The 20064-nt window shown below is 35.0% G+C and overlaps 1 protein-coding gene across 1 annotated transcript; it reads right to left on the bottom strand.

The window, feature by feature from the left end:
- Positions 1-4754: 4754 nt before the first annotated feature.
- LOC148119389 (alpha-amylase 1-like) lies at positions 4755-13932 on the bottom strand. The gene is made up of 10 exons (XM_087897672.1): positions 13727-13932; positions 13255-13401; positions 10818-11012; positions 10122-10352; positions 9289-9422; positions 8450-8572; positions 8256-8355; positions 6382-6500; positions 6146-6271; positions 4755-4976 (listed from the first exon to the last, which is right to left on the bottom strand). The coding sequence occupies exons 1-10, from the start codon at positions 13892-13894 to the stop codon at positions 4787-4789; spliced, it is 1533 nt and encodes a 510-aa protein (XP_087753798.1). The 5' UTR covers positions 13895-13932; the 3' UTR covers positions 4755-4786.
- Positions 13933-20064: the final 6132 nt, after the last annotated feature.

Genomic DNA, 20064 nt, shown 5'->3' on the forward strand with positions numbered 1-20064 from the left:
GGCCAAATTCTGAGAATCTGGTTAGATCACGTCCTCGTTCAGTCCCAGTTCAACTGGCCTTGGTAAACTCTCATTAGATCCATTCCCTTGTATCAGTGGGTGATAGCATCCCTCGCAGTCCTGATTTTCTTTTTCATGTTCTTCCTCCTTCTGCTCCTCATTTGGACCTTGGGGGGCTCAGTCCGGTGCTCCATTGTGGGTCTCCGTCTGTATCGCCATCCTTTGCCAGATGAAGGATCTATGGTGATAAGCAAAATATACATCAGTATGGTTATGGGCCACGGCCGGTTCAGGCACCCTCTCCTCTGTCCAGAGAACAATCTGGGGATCTCTCCTTGGACCTGGGATCCCATATATAATCAAGTCTCCTGTGAACCCTAAAATGACTCCCTTATTTGAAATATATTCTTCCCTGATCCCATATTCACCCTTCCTCACTCTCCCCCTCCCAGGCCACCGAGCTTTCCCTATTCCTCCCCTACTCCCTTCTCTCTAACCCTCTCCCCTTCCAACAACCCTCCCACCCCACCCATGCACCCGAGGTTACCTGGGACTCTTGTCTATTTCCTACCTCCTGGCGGGTAGCTAAATAATCTTCATCAGGTTTATCTTCTTATTTAGCTTCTCTAGGATCACGAATAATAGGCTCAAAGACCTTTAATTATGGTTAGAATCCACTTATGAGTGAATACATACCGTGTTCCTCTTTTTGGGTCTGGCTTACCTCACTCAGTAAAGCATTTTCTATTTCCATCCATTTGCATGCAAAACTCAAGATGTCATTGTTTTTTACCGTGCAGCAGGCCTTTGTATTGAGCTGAATGGCCAACCTCAAAACATCTTTAGAATCAGCTCTGCCTGGAACTTTTCCAGGGGCAGAAAATAATTATCTGATCCAGAATGTGAGCATTCACACAACTGGATAGAATTATTTAAATTGTTATCTTTATGGGGGCACATACGTCTCCCACCATCATTAGAGAAATGATTAATAGGATCTTTAGAACTGAGAAGCTTCCGTATAGCACAGGACAGTCAACAAGACATATCTGGCTATAGACTTGGAAAATCTTTATCAGTCATCAATCCATATAAAAAAACAAAAGGACCCCAGAAATTGGTCCTCCAAAGAACAATTAATTAAATAAAAATATATGCAATAAACCTAAACCGAAAACTCTCAATAGACAAACTTAAAAATGACTGAAAGACATTTAAAAAACTCGTGAGGCTCCATCATATTTCTAAGACATGACCGAGAACAAATATTGCTCATAACCTATACTTAAGAGAAACTCCTCCACCACTGGTGGAAATGTAAACTGGCACAGTCTGGATTTTTAGAAAATTAGGCAACAAACCATCTCAAGACTTAGTTATGTCTCTTTTGGGCCTATATTCAAAAGATGCTTAACACGGCACAAGGACATGTGTTTAAGCATGTATATGGTAGAATTGCTTTATCAATATAGAATCTGAAACCAACCCAAATGTATTTCTTTAACACACCTGATAAATGAGATAGTTATAAATGTTATAAAATATCCTAGAGTAGCTCTAATTACATAAATTGAAAAACCTGTATAACAGAACTTTAAACCTTATAAGAAATTTAAGCCATTAGAAAATGGAAAGATCTTTATTCTTTTGTGAAGACAGTGTCAATATAGCCAAATTGACAATATTATTGAAAATAATCTATGAATTTAAGGTAAATGTCCATTAAATTTATAACAAAAATTTAGAGTTTTGAATAAAATAATTATTAACCTATGAGAAAATACAAATTTAAAATCATGTATAATTAAGGAACCTTTGAATCTATCATAATCTCTAACTTTAAATTGCCGAGATTTAAGTTTTAAATAAACCGTTTTAAATCTGGCATAGTTGAGCTTATTATTCTACAAATATAATTTTGAGAAAACCGTTCTCCTGCTCCTAGCCTGGAGCCCTCTAAAAATGTGTAAACAACCTTTCTTTAAAAAGGAGAAACATTAGATTTAAAACCAGACAGTTGTGAGCTGCAATGTGGTCGCTGGGGATTGAACTCGCAACCCCTGGAAAAGCAGGCAGCATTCTTAACCTCTTCGCTATCTCTTCAGCTCTCTATTGAGATGGAAAATCTCTAGGACTAGCAGTTGCGGCATTGCTCGCCCCATCCATTGCCCCAGGTATTGGACAAGATGTTGAAATGAGGAATGCCCTTGTTTTTACATAAATAAACACTAAATCAGAAATTTTGTAATCATTCAATTATAATACTTAATAAACTCCATATACATAAAAACTATGAATTAAAGGAACTGAGGAAATCAGACTCAGACCATTTTCAATAGGTCTAATTGCAATTAAGTGTTCTTTTTATTACAATGTTCAATTTATTACAATAGAACACTAAAGTTGTGCTTTCCAATATGAGACACTATCAATAATTGGCTAATGTCTGTGAAATGTTGTTAGTCTAAAGAGAGTTCATGACTAGTGAAAAATGGACTTTGCTCTTCAGTGTCAGTATACAAATAGAAGGTAATAATAATTTCATCCAGACACAAAAAAAGCCAGACATAGAGGAAGCAGTATGTGACTGCCTTCCCAAACAGGGTACCAAGCCATATGAATAACACAGATGAGAATTATGGGCTAATATATGATATAAGAGTTAATAAGAAGCCTGAACTATTAGGCCCATAAACTTATGATTAATGAAGACCTCTGTGTATTTCTTTTGGACCTGGTGGTCCAGAAAGTTCAGGCAACAAATAAAGTTCAATATACAGTAACAAATTTAAGAGAATTAATCTTAGTTGACTAGTTCTGAAAATTTAAGCACAAAAACAGTGAAACTGTCAGTTTAGAATTGTATCTAATGTTTGGGGAATTGCTCTTATAAAATTTGTGGTGATGACTCCAAATTCAAAGATAATGAATAAAAAACAAATATGAATGTGAAAATTAATTAATTAATTAATTGCTTCAGGATATTATGAATACAAAAATCAATTCTTAGAAACAGGAATTCATGAAATAATTAATTTAAATAATGGGATTCAATTAAGTAATAAATAAGGTTAAATTTCTTTTAAAAATTATGATACATTTCAAAAGATAGAATAGGACCAGAAACATTTAAGAACTCAAGTAGCACTCTAGACAATGTATGGAATGTGTGAGGGGTAAAGGGGTAAAATCAAAGTTGTAAAGATGGATGCATACACTCAACATCAAAAGAAAATGAAAATTTTTGTGAAAGATTCAAGAACATTTTGTCTCTGTGATTTTATTTTATTTTTACATTTATTTCTTTCATTGAAGATTTCAATGTTTGGATACATTATTCACATGATTTTAAGCCTACCCTCTCTCTCCTCCAGCTCCTTCTTATACCCTGCTTCATCTTTCTATTTCATGAATTATACTTTTAATTATTGCATATATGTGTGTGTATATATAAATGCAACATGCTGATTTAATTTAGGGTGTCCATATGTATATGTATTTAGAGATGACCACTAGCCATTTGCTAATTTATCAGGGAGTAAATTTGTTTCTCTCACTCTTTTTTATCTATCTATTTATTTATTTATTTATTATTCAAAGTTTATTAAATTATAAAAGTTTCCATTTCCGCCCCTCCTCCCAACACCCTCCCATTCCCCCCACTCCCTCTCCTCCTTCCTCTCCATCCCAAAGATCAGTCAGGGTTTCCTGCCCTGTAGGAAGTTCAAGTTCCTACCCCCTCCCTCCAGGTCCAGGAAGGTGAGTATCCAAACAGACTGGATGCCAAAAATCCAGTATATGCAGAGGAAACAAGTCCCAGTGTCATTGTCAATGGCTTTTCAGAAAGACTCCAGGCCAGTCACATTCCGAGAATCTGGCCACATTCAGAGAATCTGGTTTGATCACATCCTCGTTCAGTCCCAGTCCAACTGGCCTTGGTGAACTCTCATTAGATCAGTCCCCTTGTATCAGTGGGTGATGGCCAGTGGGTGATACGCCACCACTGATGGCGGGCTGATTTCATTCTTCATTTTCTTCCTTCTTCTGCTCCTCATTTGGACCTTGGGGGGCTCAGTACGGTGTTCCAATGTGGGTCTCCGTCTGTATCGCCATCCATCGTCAGATGAAGGTTCCCTCTGGTCTTGCCTTCTTTGCTCACGTTCTCTTTACTTCTGCTTGGCCCCATCCTTCCTGGGGAGCTATAAGCAATTAACAGTTGCTAACATGGGGTAGATTATATTCCTCAGTATTCTATACACTGGCCAGTTACTTTTGTTCAAGTAGTAATGTTCAAGTAATAACTTTCTACCCATGCTCATGCTGGCAACCCTACCTAAGAACTGTTGGCCAAAAAAAGATATAAAAAATGGGGAAGAGAATGTTGTGAAGAAGGGACCTGGTGAAAAATAGGAGGGAAAATGGAAGACAAGGAAGTGAATAGATAAAAGTAATTACATATATATACATATGAAATCTAGAAAATATATTCAATAAAAAAGAGAAATTAGGGTACTATGAAACAAATGGTACTTGAGATAAAACAATATATATGTCAGGATGTCTTCATAGATCAGAGATGACAAATAATTAAAAGAAAATCTTCTAAAAAATACTAAAATCCCTGTATGTAAAATTCACAAAATTACATTGATTTCAATAAGTATTTTTACCAATTGTTCATTGCTGTAACAGATTATATAAGTGTGAATGAAGTATAAAAATTAAATTATGCAAAAGAAAACAAATACAAAATATTGATGCTCTCAGTATGAATTTATTTTAAATTTTATAGTTTTGATTCAACATGGATTGCAATAAATGGGTCGGAAGCAGTGTTACTAATAGAAAAATGTGCAGTGCCATCATAGGAAACATAGACTTGAATTCCAGTGCAATAGCCATTAATTTTATCTCCAGAAATAACATCACAGTACGTGCCAGCAGGGAGACCAGTTTGTAAAGTTGTTGACAATGGCCTGAAAAGGAAAGAAGAGTCAGATTCAAATAGACAAATTCAAGAAAGCAGACTATCTCCAAATTAAGTAATTTCCTAAACTTTCTGGTGTGTAAATATGTTATAATTTACTAGCTATAAATTCAGATAGATCGACATAGATGGATAGATAGATACTGAAATAGATATAGATTATGACATAGATATTTAAAAAGAGCACTTGTTAAGTGAAAAATGTGGTTCCCACGTGGTGGAATAATCTGAGGAGGTTAGCTAATGTGAATGTCAAGGAACTGAGTCAGTGAAGGCAGGCCATGACAGGGAAAGACTCCTACCTTCTCTCGTTAGCGCTTTCTGTATTGTACTATGGTTCAAAGTGTGAGTCATCAGCTTCCTGCTCCTGCCCTCATACCTTGCTTTCCCCTTCTAACCCCTTGGATTTGCAAACCCAAATAAAATGTTTCTTCTGGAAGTTGACTTGCTCTTGCTGTTTAATCACATCATCCGAAAAGAAACTAATACAATAATCCAAATGAGAACAAAATGAAACTTGCCACTCAGATTTTCAACTGCCTTACAAAGATTCTCTGAGTATACTTGTATACAAAAAGGAAAATGTTCCAGGAGAAGAAAACGTATGCATGCATCAAAAGCAGAAGGTCAATAATCTAGAACTGTAGAACCAAACTCAATTCTCACCAGAGAAAAACCATCAGTCAGAGCAAATATACAAGTGCATTGATATTATTTATCACTCAGAGGCAGAAAATTTAAGATAATATAACAAGGGAACAGAAAAATAAATAGTTGTGATACAGTTCTTGGAGATAGGGGAAAGTATTTTAAATCTAATAATGTCCATACTTTCACTGATTTTTAAGACATGCTGAATGTTTATATGCTTTGTACAGATATCACATGAGTATATGAATGAGAATATATGAAAATGACAGTTAAGAAGACACCAAAATCAACAACAAAACAAAATTCTACTTAAAACAAAATCTATAAAAAAATAGAGAAACAAATTAAAAGCAAGTATCTTTTTTTCTATAGTTTTCAGGTAACTGTGCTTTCTTAAATCCATTAACAAAAATTTAATTCAGCTACAAATGAGCAAGAAACAAAAAGAAGGTTGTAAATGTAAAAGCATGGAAATATACCATCCTACTTTAATTGATTTCCACTTACCAGTTGTCATTGTTAAAGACAATGAATCCTTTGTTTCCTCTGCCAAAAGCTACTTGGTTGTTGCCATTATCCCACCAGTTTGAGAAAGGCTGACCATTGACTACGTTTCTGAAGGCAACCATGTTCCTAAAAGCACAATATCACGTAAAATGTTCTTACCCTTTATATTCAACAATTTAAAATACAAAGTTAAACAATTTTCTTATTAGACAAGATCTGTAGGCGACACTTCCAACCTTATCTGGCGCCATCGATGTTCACAGACCCAGCCATTGCCACAAGTGGTGTCTGCATTAATTGCCACTTCTTTGATTGCTCCATTGTCATTTGGTGGTCCAACCCAATTGTTGATATCCTTAATTACAGAAAAAAATGCAGGATTTTAACATTCATATTCCATTTTCATTGCACTAACCTAAAAAAAGATCTGCTACTAATTCTCTAGAGTATTTACTAAGTGTCTAACTTTGGCATTTATACAGAAACTTACTGAGACTTTATTTCTCTAGAGTCATATTACAGAGATATATGACATTTATTTATACACACTTTTATCCACTCAGAGCCTTTTCTAGCAATAGTTTCTTAATATCTCTCTAACTTCTTTAGAGTCACTAAAATAGTTAGAGCATTTGTATCAGAAAGATTAAAAAAGTACAGAATCCAGAACCAATGGCTTTAGAAAATTTCTTCAAGATACATAAGTCCTATATCCCTGATTTCATAATCTATAAAATAGAAATATTGTTTGCTTACTATAAAAATATCGATATCTACAGAATTTCTTTAGCAAGTATAATTAATTTCCAAATTAATATTAGTTTAGGTTCCATACTATCTTTTAGGTAAAAGTACTAATAAATATATTCTAATACTCTGTAATAAATTTTTCAAAATATTAGTATGCATTTCATGATTGTCTACTCATTTACACATCTTACTAAAACAATTGAACATACATTCTCTTCCTTGTTAATAGAGGAGGGGTTTCTTCCCTAAATCCACAGCAAGCCAATTTGGTGGTCCTAAAATCTATGCTCTCCACCTACTGGGCAATTGTGTTAAAGGTAAGAAGACAAACTGCTCACCATTGCAAGATGTCAAGGAACTGAACACTTGTCCCTACTGCAAGAGTTTTACCCTTTAAGTCATCTCCCCAGACCCTTACTGCTTTTTGAAATTCTTCAGATTAATGTATTGCATAATATTTTGAAATGCTTAGTATTCTTGAATAAGTCTTCAAATTTGTGAGCTTATTTTAACATACATTCTTAGGCATATTGTTTAGATAACCTCATTTAAACTGAATAATTTCTTTACATTCCATAGAAAAATGTAAAAGTATTTAGTAAATACTTTTCTTGTCAAGGTTTGAACTGCAGGGCAGGCCTGCAGCTAAGAAGGTGTTGAAGCATGCCTGAAACCTAGATATTCTAATCCTGAGAGGTAATATTTGGCCACTTCTCCTTTTGACTCCACACACCCATTCCCAGCTTTGCTTGGGTGCCAACAGACATCAGCAGATAGACATCCCTGGGTGTATCATGCCCTGGCCATATAGCAACTGATAAGTGCATGCATTTCCAAGGACATGAGGATTGGTTGTCATTTAACTGACCACTAAAACATCCTTCCTTTTCTACATGACCATATAAGCTTTCTTCCCCTGTCCCCAACGACATCCCAACACATGAATCCAACTGGCCATTCTTCCTGGGTTATAACTATAAAAGGGCTGTTTAGTCCAATAAAAGAGCTGGGCTTCAACTATCCTCTTTCAGCCCTGGCTGGTGCAATGGCCAAGATGAGGCAGGACTCCTGTATAGCATTAAGCAAACTTGTTTCCCTTCTTTACAGATGTTACTGTGCACAATCTCCATATCAAATTGACATGGTAAGTATGACTAGATGCCTGTGTTTTGCTTTGTGCACCTTGTTCTGCAATTACAAAGATTTTATTTGATGACATAGCCGTGAATATCTGTAATATGCTTATATTGCTAACATTACAGTAAATAAATATTTGATGACATGTATTTTATGTAAAGATTTTTATATTAAATTAAAACAGGACTGCTTCCCATTTTGACAAAAATGTATTTAAACTTACCTCTCCATTCTGAAAATCTCTTGGCCAGTAATAACTTGACATTACTCGTGTGAATCCATATGGATGAGCCAACATAAATCCAACTGCCATTTTATAGAGTCTGAAAATTAAAATATAATATTATGATCGAAGAATATAAAACTTGCAATCACTAAAGGGCAAGTAACAAATCATCAAAGAAAGGTTTTATTTACCTATCATCCCAGAAGGTCAGGATGTTTGATCCTCCGACTCCATGACCTCGCTGATTATCATGGTTGTCAACAAAGACAAGGGCTCTATCAGAACGCATGAGAGCCCAACCTTCGCCCCAGTTCCTATTTTTTGAAACAATGCATATATTATTCTTTACAATACCTTTATTTTATCCTGAGTCCATACCAATTTCTGTAATCTCTTTTTTTAACTATTGATTTTATAACTAAAAGATTATTCCACAGGAAAAAGTTTCTTCCATGTATGTATATATGCACATATATAATTGCCTAACATATTGCATGATTTTCTGTAAAGTAAGTTTATTTGTTTTTCTTTCACATGGCATTTATAAGAGAGTAACATAGATAAACTCAATAAGGGTAAATATCCATATCATATTATGTAAAATGAAAAACAAGTAAAATAAGATTGAATATTATACTGTATTTTATAAACAGTTTAACATTTCAAACTAAACTGTTGCAATAGATAAGTGTAACAGTATGCCCACATTTAGCTTTGTTTATGAGTACAATTGTTTTTAAAGTAATATCTTGGCTTTAGCAGATTATAATTAACAAATTCTAGTAGGCTTATATCTCAGACAGAAAAAAATCTCTAGGAGATGTTTTCTGTTTACAGAAAGCCTCTTTGTTATTGACACTTAAAATGAAAGTAATTAGTTCTAGAAGATTATTGTGATTTAGAGAGCAGAGAACCTTCTTAATAGTTAACTTCATGATAATATTTAAAAAATTAGAATGTTCTAATATGACCATGTATTGGGGTGACAACACATATGTGACCGACACATAACAAAGCATGATGTGTTTACCTTAAATAGGCCATCTTCTCTCCATTCCACTTGCGGATAACTGTGCCCAGTGATATTCCATACCTGAATTCTGTCACAAGGCCAGTTGCAAAGTACTCACTGTTACTAACTACATCACCACCCAGATCAACAACCTAGTAGAGATATATAGAAAACTGTCATTTGAGTAAAGAAATATTAAAATGTTCAATCTCAAAATAATATCTTTTAAATTATTTATGCTGCTGATGCTCAAATGGTTTTTCCTATTTCTTTATAAAGTATATGAATCACTATTGGAAGAAAATTACTGACAATGTCCTTTTTTTCCAATAAAGGTTATTTAAATTTAATATATAATTTAAAATACAGAAATTCATACCTCCAAAGTACTTACTGACAGATAAGTTCAGCAACTACAATTCATTTAGTTTTCCAAAGAAATCAAATACAAAACAGTACGAACCTCGTCACATGACAAATGTGCACAGAAATATTAACTAGTTCACCCAAACTTTACACAATGAATAATACCTCAGACAAGAGTCAAATTGACAAAGGCAGCCTGGAGTCAACGACTAAGATTTTCTGCCTGGCATGATCATCCCTGAGTATACACTAATAGATCCAGTAGTATCGCAAACTACACAAATTCTCTACACTCCTAATTTAAACCCTTATTCTGGAAAAGAATGAAGTCTATTATGTCTAAATAAAAGTAAGTTAAAGAAATTGTACATTTACTATGGTACTCAGACATTAACCTATTAAAATTATGTTTAATAAAATCTTCCATCCATCTTCTGGCTAGCAAAACTGATGTCATTTATATATACATACGTGTGTTACTTTACCTCTTGAATAATGGTAGGTCTGCTTCCTTGAGAGAACCATTTTGTATTCAAGTTATGCAGTTTGTTCAAAATTGCCTGTATGTCTCCAGGCCAAATGTGCTTAGCAGCATCAATTCTGAACCCTGCTACACCAATGTCAATGAGATGGTTCATATAGTCAGCCAACTTGGTACGAACATAATCTTTCCCAGTTGCAAGATCCAGGAGGTAAGACAGACGACAATCTCTGAGCTATTGAAACAAAAAAAAAAAACCAGGCCAAATAGAAGGTGATTGATTTAAGTGTCACCTGTCACCTCAGACTCTCTTTAACTAGTCACATATTCACCAATTGGTCTATTAAGATGCTTCATTCCTAACATTCACATTCACATTCTACTGTGAATACACCCAAAGAATATTTTTCAATATGAAGACTGAACTATGAGGTAATGTAATAGGTAATATTATAGTTGATTGAGGAAACATTTGTTTTGCCCTCTCTTCTCCTTTTTTTTTATTTCTTTCTCTCAATGAGGTACCAGAAACAAATTTTGAGACATCAAATAACTAAAAATGTTTTAGAAGGTTTATTTGCATTTCTAACACCTAATAATACATTGCTTAAGAAATCTAAACTATGATTCAAATAGTATTCCAAAAATTCTATGCACACACTAAGAACAGATTTTTTTTTATTCTGATCATTTTCCTAACCTGAGCAGGATCATTGTAGTTTTCAATTTCTCCACTTCCACTTTTACAATTGCCATCATTAAAATCTGAACCAACATATGGAACTGCAGGGAATTCCCTGGTTTGTGGGTTGAAATAACTTCCACAGGTACTGCTTGTTCCTTGTTCCCATATATTTGTCATGTGATTAATGACAGCATCCACATAAATACGGACCTGAACAGAAAAGTGTGTTATTCAAATTAAAGTAGAAAGATTGTATATTTAAATATATATACACACACACACACAGAGAGAGAGAGAGAGAGAGAGAGAGAGAGAGAGAGAGAGAGAGAAAGAGAGAGAGAGAGAGAGAGACTGCACTGAACACACAAATATATAGATAGAGGGATAGATGTATAGATAGATGAATAGACAGACAGAAATATAAATGGTAGATAGATAGAAAGATATGCTATTCTATAGTTTAATTTTAGGCAAGAAAAAAGCCAAGTGTGAAAGAAAACCAATGTGAAATGACAATCATAAACAGTCCTAATATTAGCTTGAGGATTAATAAGGCTGAGAAGTGGAAAACCAGAAACTGCTATCACAAAAACCAAATGAAAAACATTATTCCCTGTTATTGGTATTGTAGTATGTGCCACAGGTACTGCTTGTCCGTGCATCACTACCTGCACCGCACATGTGGTTAATAACTGCATCCACATAAATATGGACCTGGAGAAGAAAAGTGCATGCAGCAGCTTAAGTCAGAAATCTAAAGTTTCAATGGCAAGCTCATAACATGCTAGCAAATCTCAAAAACATATCTTCTGACTATTTACAGATTCGTTTTAGAAAAAAGCGTCAAGTGGGAATTGAAACTGAAATGAAATATGATCAACAACAGTCCTAATATTTATAAAAGGATATAGAACACTTAAATGGAGGAAAACACAAACTATTGCAATTATAAACAAAAAAACCATAGTGTAAATATGAGAATATTGTATTTTAAACGTTGCAGGATCACTAGAAAAGCTGTGATTACAATATCTGCTGTGCATCTGAAGACCAGAAGATAGATAGATATTCATTCATTATCAAAGTAAATAGATACTTACAATTAAAAACAAAGATGGGGAAGAAAACCCAAGAATTGTAAGGAGAAAAAGGAATCCTATAAAATGAGTTAATCCTCACATCTGGCTCAATGCCTAACAGAAATCTGGTAAGTATTTGTAGTTATTAATTTAAAAGTGAATATTTTGTTATAGTAAAGAATTTGAAAAGTGACAATATGCCAGAACTACATTTTTAATAATAGATAAAAATGCAAAATAAGATTTCAGAGCTACAGCAATAAAAACAGTTTGGTATTGGCACAAAAACAGAGATGTTGACCAATGGGGTAGAATCGAAGACCCGGATTCTAGCCATAAATAAAGGACATTGAGCCTATATTTCGTGATCCTAGAGAAGCTAAATAAGAAGGTGAACCCAAAGAAAAACATATACTTATCCTCCTGGATATTGGAAGAAGACAAGATTGCCAGGCAAAAGTAGGGAGCGCGTGATCGGGTGGGGTGGGGGTAAGGGAAAATGTGGAGAGAAAAGGGAGAAGAGGAGGATTGGCAGAGCTTGGGAAAATGGGATGGTTGAGATGGAGGAAGGGTGGATATTTAAGCAGGGAAGTAGGTATCTTAATTAAGGGAGCCATTTTAGTGTTGGCAAGAGACTTGACTCTATAGGGATTCCCAGGTGTCCAAGGGGATGTCCCCAGCTTGTTCCTTGGCCAGCAGTGCAGAGGGTGCCTGAACTGGCCTTGTCCCATAGCCACACTGATGAATATGTTGCATATCACCATAGAAACTTCATCTGGCGATGGATGGAGATAGAGACAGACACCCACATTGGAGCACTTGACTGAGCTCCCAAGGTCCAAATGAAAAACAAAAGGAAGGAGAACATGAGCAAGGAAGTCATAACTGCGAGGGGTGTGTCCACCCACTGAGAAGGTGGGACTGATCTAGTGGGAGCTCACCAAGGCCAGCTGGACTGGGACTGAACGAGCATGTGTTCAAACTGGACTCACTGAATGTGGCAGACAAAGAGGGCTGACTGAGAAACCAAGGACAGTGGCACTGGGTTTTGATTCTACTGCATGGACTGGCTTTGTGGGAGCCTAGTCTGTTTGGATGCTCACCTTTATAGACCTGAATGGAGCGGGGAGGACCTTGGACTTCCCACAGGGCAGGGAACCCTGACTGCTCTTAGGAATGGAGAGGGAGAGGGACTTGGAGAAGTGGGAGGGAAAGGAGAGGAGGGGAAGAGGTAGAAATTTCTAATAAACAAATAAATAAATTTTAAAAAAAGACTTCAGAATTTTAAAATCTTCTACTCAAATAGAAAGGACTTGAAACAAAGAGAAATATTTTACATATAAAAACCGTAAAGAAAATGTGACTTCACTTACACCAACATTGTTGCACCTTGTCACCATGTCCCTGAATTCATATTCATTTCCAGACCTTGTGCATATTTTGTAGCTAACTGGTTGGTATCTTTCCCACCATGGCCTTGGTGGATCATTAACCACACGGTGTTCATTGGGTGGAGAGACCTACAAATAGAACTATTATAGTTAGTGTTGGATTAAAGCTTACTTCACAGAATTAAACCTATCAGTGACCCGCCTGTTGTTATTTCTCACCCTGTGCACATGCAGCTCTGTTGATTAACAACCATGTAAAAATATGGAATGACATTGCAGAGTTTGCACTTAAGGACCCTGCAACAAAGTATAAAGAGGCCATCCCCACTAACTTTTGCTTTTAAAGAAAAGTTGTGTGTGAAAAAAAGTTATCTTCCAAACTTGCTAATCTTGATTAGAAAACTCTTTTGTGTGAGCACAGTGAACTCTGCATTTAAATATTAAAAAATCTTACCTGCACCCCTCCGAATCCATTAGGAGCTAAGTATCTCTCACATTCCTTGGCAATATCAACCCAGCGCCACTCAAACAGGTGGACAATAGAAGTCCGTCCATATTTAATATGTGGGTCATACTGAGCCCAGCAGAACCCAATAAGGGAAAGCAACAGGAAGAACTTCATTTTGCTTTGAAGTTGTCAGAGTTCTCTCTAGTGCCTCTTTATATGCTGAAAGATGGACACTTTGCAAAGTAAATGATCATGAATAAATATTTAGAATACAAGGTATAATCTAAAAAAGATTAACAGCCACGGTGTGAGCAGCTGAAGAATTCTCAGAAACACCCATGTAGAATAAACTTAATGAGTTTTAAGATCAAATATTATTTAATTGGTATTACGTCTGGTTGGTTATGTCCTCCAAGAGTACATCACAACTGAAACCAAATATATCTAGGACTTTCCATTTAAATCTTTGTATTGCCCCTTACAAATTATGGGATTATCAATTCAGCCTTTTTTCTCCCTACTATGATTTTTTTCTCATTTGAATAATTTCTTTAAATTTTAAGAAACTGAAAATCGTTACGGCATGTACCTACTATCTTAGTACTAGTATGAAAGATAAATTAAAATAATGTGCAATTCAGCAGAATATATAAGGAAAGCCCTCAAAACAAATAAATTAATAAGAATTATATAAGTGATGACACTAAATTTAAATTCCTCTGGATAATAGATATATGCATTTCCCCTTCATTAATCCATAGGCTCACTCAGTGGTCAGAGTAGTGGAGTTCATTGTGAGAGCCAAATATCATTACTTCTTGAAATATTACTTAATAAAAAGTAAAATTCCACTGTGTTTCACAATGTACCTCAAATCCTAAAGAAGAAAATGTAATATAGGTTAAGAAACAACAATAAAACCTTACTGGCTTTTAGTCATCCTGTTTCATCACAGTAATAGTAACCCAAAGAGAATGAGACTCCTTATAGGATTCCATGACAATACAAGATTATTTGAGTTGTAGTAAAATATACAAACCCATGAGGAGACATCAAAGAATAGTCTACAAGGCTGTCAATTTTATTCTACCAAAAACATTAGGATCATAAAATAAGGGTGAAAAACTGCTGTGGGACAATAGTCTTCTACCCTGTAAAGATTTGTCAGTTGTATTGCTTTAAAGAAACACTGATTGGCCAGTAGCCAGGCACGAACTATAGGCGGGCAACCAGAACATAAGAATTCTGGAAAGAGGAACGACTCAGTCTGCAGTCATTACCCAGACACAGAAAAAGCTAGATGAGAATGCTTTGCTGATCAAAGGTACCAAGCCACATGGCTAACACAGACAAGAATTATGGGTTAATGTAGGATGTAAGAGTTAATAAGAAGCCTGAGCTACAAGGCCAACCAGGCTATAATTTAAAAAAAAAAGGAAAACTTAATATAGGTTCAGAAACAACTGACTATTCTATTTAGCAAGTGATGAGTACGTGTTCTCATTTTGCAAAAGACTGATGATGTGTGGGATAAAATGACAAACAAAACAGGTTTCTTTTAGTTTAAAAAGAAAACTGCATAAATATTACTAAAACATTAACGGTGTTAATAGCATAATATAGATGAACATGATGAGTAAAACTGACAAAATAGTGAGTTGAATATAGAAGTCTTGCTAACTCGTTTGGGAACTACTTTCTAAGAAAGTAACCTTCCCAATGGTTTGAATGGTGAGTAGTGGGATATGCTATTAATACCAGGAAAATAGGAATCCTAGCAAAGTAAGGCTTGCAGGTAAAAGAATTTAGAATATTGAAAAATATTTTAAAACAACAGAAATGTCAATGGCATTAGAACTTTTATGAATGGGGAAACTGAAATCAGATGATGTGGTTGAATTAGGCCAGATGACATCATTCAGAACAGGAAGAGAACTGTTGAGACTCTATGAGGACTAGACAATGTCATAATAACAGTAATGTGTTCTTTGCTCAATAAATCACTGTGTTAAACTTTTAAGTTCCAAGTTCCAGGTATTGGCCAAGATGTTGAAATATGTGATGCCCTTGTTTTTACAGAAATAAACACTATATCATAAATTGTATAATTCACTCAATTCTAATCCTTAAAAATTTCATACACATAAAAACTATGGACCAAAGAAACTGAGTAAATCAGTCAAGTCCATATGACAAATATCAGATGAAATACTTTCAATGGGTTTAATAGCAATTCAGTGTTCTTTTTATTACAAATTTTTATTTATTACACTAGAACACTGAAGGTGTACTTTCCAATATGAGACACTATCAATAATTGGCTATTGACTGTGAAATGTTATTGGTCTAAAGAGAATTCATGACTAGTGAAAAACTGACTTTGCTTTTAAGTGTCAGTATACAAATAGAAGGGAATAATCATTTCATATTGTCTACATAATCAAAGAACATTTCATGATATATTAGGTAAAATAAAACTTTTATTAACATTAATTCTTGTATTTTTGTTTCATTTTAATTGGCAATTATAAATGTTAAGTCATATACATGACTTGAATTATGTTCTCTTAGATGTGTTCTAGAGGCACTGTTATGTCTGAGAGGAGATACAGCCCACACAGAGAAACAAATGGTAATAAAATTCAATACAGGGTAACTATTGTAAGATAATTATGGAGAAATTGCTCAGGATATAATTAATACAAAATTAACTCTGATAGATGGGAATTGGTGAAATGATTAATTTAAATAATGTGATTGAATTTAAGAAATAAATAGGGTGAAATTTCTTTTCGGTAAATAAAATATTTATCAAAAGTTAGAACAGGAGCAGAAATATTTTAAGGAGTGAAGTAGTGCTTTAGATAATGTATGGAATGTGTGAGAGTTAAAGGATGTCAAAGCTGTAAAGGTGGATGGATACACTCAAAGTCACTAAGAAGAAAATGAAAATTTTTATGAAATATTCAAGAACTTTTTGTCTCTGTGATATCATATTATTTTACATTTATTTCTTTTAATTGAAAATTCAACACTTCAATACATTATTCGCATAATCTTAAGCTTATCATCTCTTTCCTCCAACTTCTCCTTGTCTCTTGCTTCATCTTTCTAATTCATTAATTTTTCTTCTTTATTATTGCATGTATTTGTATGTATATATAAATACAACCTGCTGAGTCCATTTAACGATGTGCATATGTATATGTATTTATAGATGACCACTTAGCATTTGGTATTTTATCAGGGAGTAATCTGATTCTCCCTCTCTTTGCAGCCATTCCTTAATTGTAATTTCTCACCTACAGGTGAGTCCTTCAAAGATTCCTGCCAGAAACCAAGGTGGTCATTTTGCAACTAATTTGGTCATTTTTGAAAAAGCATTTAATTTCTTTGAAGACAGAGAAATGATGAAAGAAACATTAGAAAGCAGTAGGGATGGAAATTAAGAGTGCAGAAGATTGTTAAAATGAAGACTGCCCAGTGAAAGACCTGTTCTACAGGAACATTAAGTCTTTGAAGAAAGAAATTGAAGAAGATACCAGAAAAGAGATCTCCCATGATCTTGGATACATAGGATCAACATAAAAAATATTGACAAACCTACCAAAAGCAATTTTTAGATTCAATTCAATCCCCATCAAAATCCTAACAGAATTCTTTACAGATATTGAAAGAACAATAATCAACTTTGGGCCAATGAATACAGATCAACAAAAGACAGACAAGGCAACCTGATATCATCAGCATACTCCCTGACGGGCTTCTCGCAGGCCCCCAAGCCAAAAGTGGCCCAGTCATTCCCAGTCACTGTGGAGGACATGTCTCTACAGGAAAATTTAAAAATCCAGAGCCTTCTGTAAAAGACCATACTTTTCTGGATGATGAAATAAACATGGAGGATAAATCAAAATTTCAATAGGAAAACTTCTATAAGTGATCAAAGATCAAAGCTAAGAGAGTATATAAATGACATTGTAATTGTTGGTTTGGTAGACACAGGTGCAGATATTTGTATCATTACTATAGAATCTTGGCCTCCAAACTGGTGTCTTCAAGAGCCAGATGTTCAATTACTGGGAATAGGAATGCTATGTCAAGTTAAACAAAGCATGAGATGGGCTGAATGCATAGAGCCAGAATGACAGAAAGGAAAGCTGGTGCCATATATGGCTAATAGTGCTATGAATTTATGGATTGTGACTTGCTGCGGCAATGGAATACCCAGATTAATATTCCTGAAATCCTAGACTCATAATGTTGTGAAGGATATTATCAAGTATTATACACCAAAATTAACATCCATTCAGGCTGCACAAGAACATAAAGCACTTAGCAAACCTTTAGCGGTACCAACAGACCTATGTTTAAATGGTTAACTGAGAAACAACTATGGGATAAACAGTGACTGTTAGCAGAAGATAAACTGCAAGCTTCAGAACAGGGGTACAGGATATGCTTTCATTAGTCCAATGTCAGCCTTTGCCACACCTTCTACATATACTTGAAGACTTAGTCCTTCTATTCTTGCCATTCCCAGAGGATATATTATTCCTAGGAATTCCTTGTCTACAATCCCTTTTTAGATGTTCTATTCTACCACAATTAAACCATTTGGCATTTTGATGTCTCCTTATACCTTTGGAAATTGCTTCTCCTACCCAAGATTCAGTATTATAATCAAATGTCTAAACCTTCATTGTACACAGAATGCAAGCCATAAGTTACAGTAGCTTACTTAAATTCTTTTAGACCATTCATTCCTATAGGTAACCAGCTACCTTCTTTGGATCTTGTTGGACCTTTAGAACTTGATCCTTTGTCAGAGTAGATTACAGGGTAGGAAGCTACAACCCTGGGTAACTCATCTCGGACAAGAACTGGCAATGTTAAATCCTGTCCTTGTACCTTCTTTCCATGATCATTTGCTCCAATAATTTCCTCAATTGTTTCAAACCTTTTCACTACTGTCTTTTATAAAGCCTGAATCTCCTGGCCTGTATATATTTCTAGTGATTTCATCGAAGCACCCAGCCTCTGGTCTTCATTCTGAACATGTGATTCTAAGGTCTGAAATTTTTCCTTTAAAGATAACACCTTATCCTTTGACGTTATTTAGATAGTGTGCAGACTGCCATCCTGAAGAGATACTCTACCTGCTAACATATTATAACTTTTAACAAATTTTGATTGTCAAATTTAACAGTATGAATTCTTTCAGATAATTTCTCAATACTCTTAGACATGTATTCAATTTTTTCTCTCAAATTAATGTTACCCTTTTCAATATTATTTTTTCAGGTAATTTTTGATAATTGATGATATTAATATTGTCAGCGAGCTGTTCATTGATAGTCTGTAAGGACTATTTCATTTCTAAAAGTGCCTCATTCTTAGCTCTGTTATCAAATCATTTTCTTAAGGATATAATATGAAGAAAAAATCATAGTCCCAATATCCAATAAATGGATGTATCACAATAACCATATAAACCTTTCAGAATACATTCCAAAGCATTAGCAAAAAAGCTAGTAAAAAATTTTCATGGTAATGTTTTCTGCCATTATATAACTTTCAAGTTTATTGATTTATTAAATAATAAAATATTTACCTGGTATGAAGTCCAGTAAATTGTTTTAGGTGTAATAATCTTTATTGTCCAGCAGGTGTCGTGATTACAGAGTCGCAACTAGTGGTGCAACCTGGTACTAGGAACAGTCCTGAGCCGCTTAGGTTTCCAAATCTTGGTGCTGGTTAAATACTTAAATATGCTTTGCTTGATGAATTAAAAGCAATTAAATCAATTCTATTCACAAAGCAAGAAGCCCAGAACTCAGGAGCTAGGAGTACAAGCCAAAAGCTGTGCAAGTCATTACCAGGCAGGGAATGCATCCGGGAATGCTGCAGTGTGTGTGTGTTTGTGTGTGTGTGTGTGTGTGTGTGTGTGTGTGTGTGTGCAAGCTTGAGAAATTTCCAAGTCGCCTCACGCAGTTTGCTGTGGACTGTGGACCCTTTTAGACCTTTAATCTGGTCGACGTGGTAGGTGTGGATCTTGGCCCCGTGTGGGTTTCAGATGAAGAAGGACATTTTAAAAAAAAATTCCACACTAGCTCAGAATTGAATATCATAGAGGGTTATTTATTTAGGGGTAGACTCACAGATCACAATGTTCTTCTCGAAATGGGAACAGCAACCGATTGCACAGTTGGAAGAGATGACAGAGTCCCGCTTTACATATTCATATAAAATATAAAAGGACACACTTTTGGGGAAACTTAAAGGTTACTGGCTGTAGGAATTTCTACAGCTGTCCGAGTTATCTAGAGGAATACAATCAATAGAAT

This window comes from Myodes glareolus, chromosome 17 (genome assembly GCF_982192425.1).
Source record: "Myodes glareolus chromosome 17, mMyoGla1.1, whole genome shotgun sequence".
Taxonomy (NCBI): Eukaryota; Metazoa; Chordata; class Mammalia; order Rodentia; family Cricetidae; genus Myodes; species Myodes glareolus.

Coding starts and splice junctions, on each gene's coding strand:
- LOC148119389 (XM_087897672.1), bottom strand. CDS start 13,894: ATGAAGTTCTTCCTGTTGCTTTCCCTTATTGGGTTCTGCTGGGCTCAG. Junction 9,423..10,121: donor GACCTACCATTATTCAAGAG/GTAAAGTAACAC, acceptor TATCTCTACTAG/GTTGTTGATCTGGGTGGTGA. Junction 6,272..6,381: donor CATCGATGGCGCCAGATAAG/GTTGGAAGTGTC, acceptor TTGTGCTTTTAG/GAACATGGTTGCCTTCAGAA.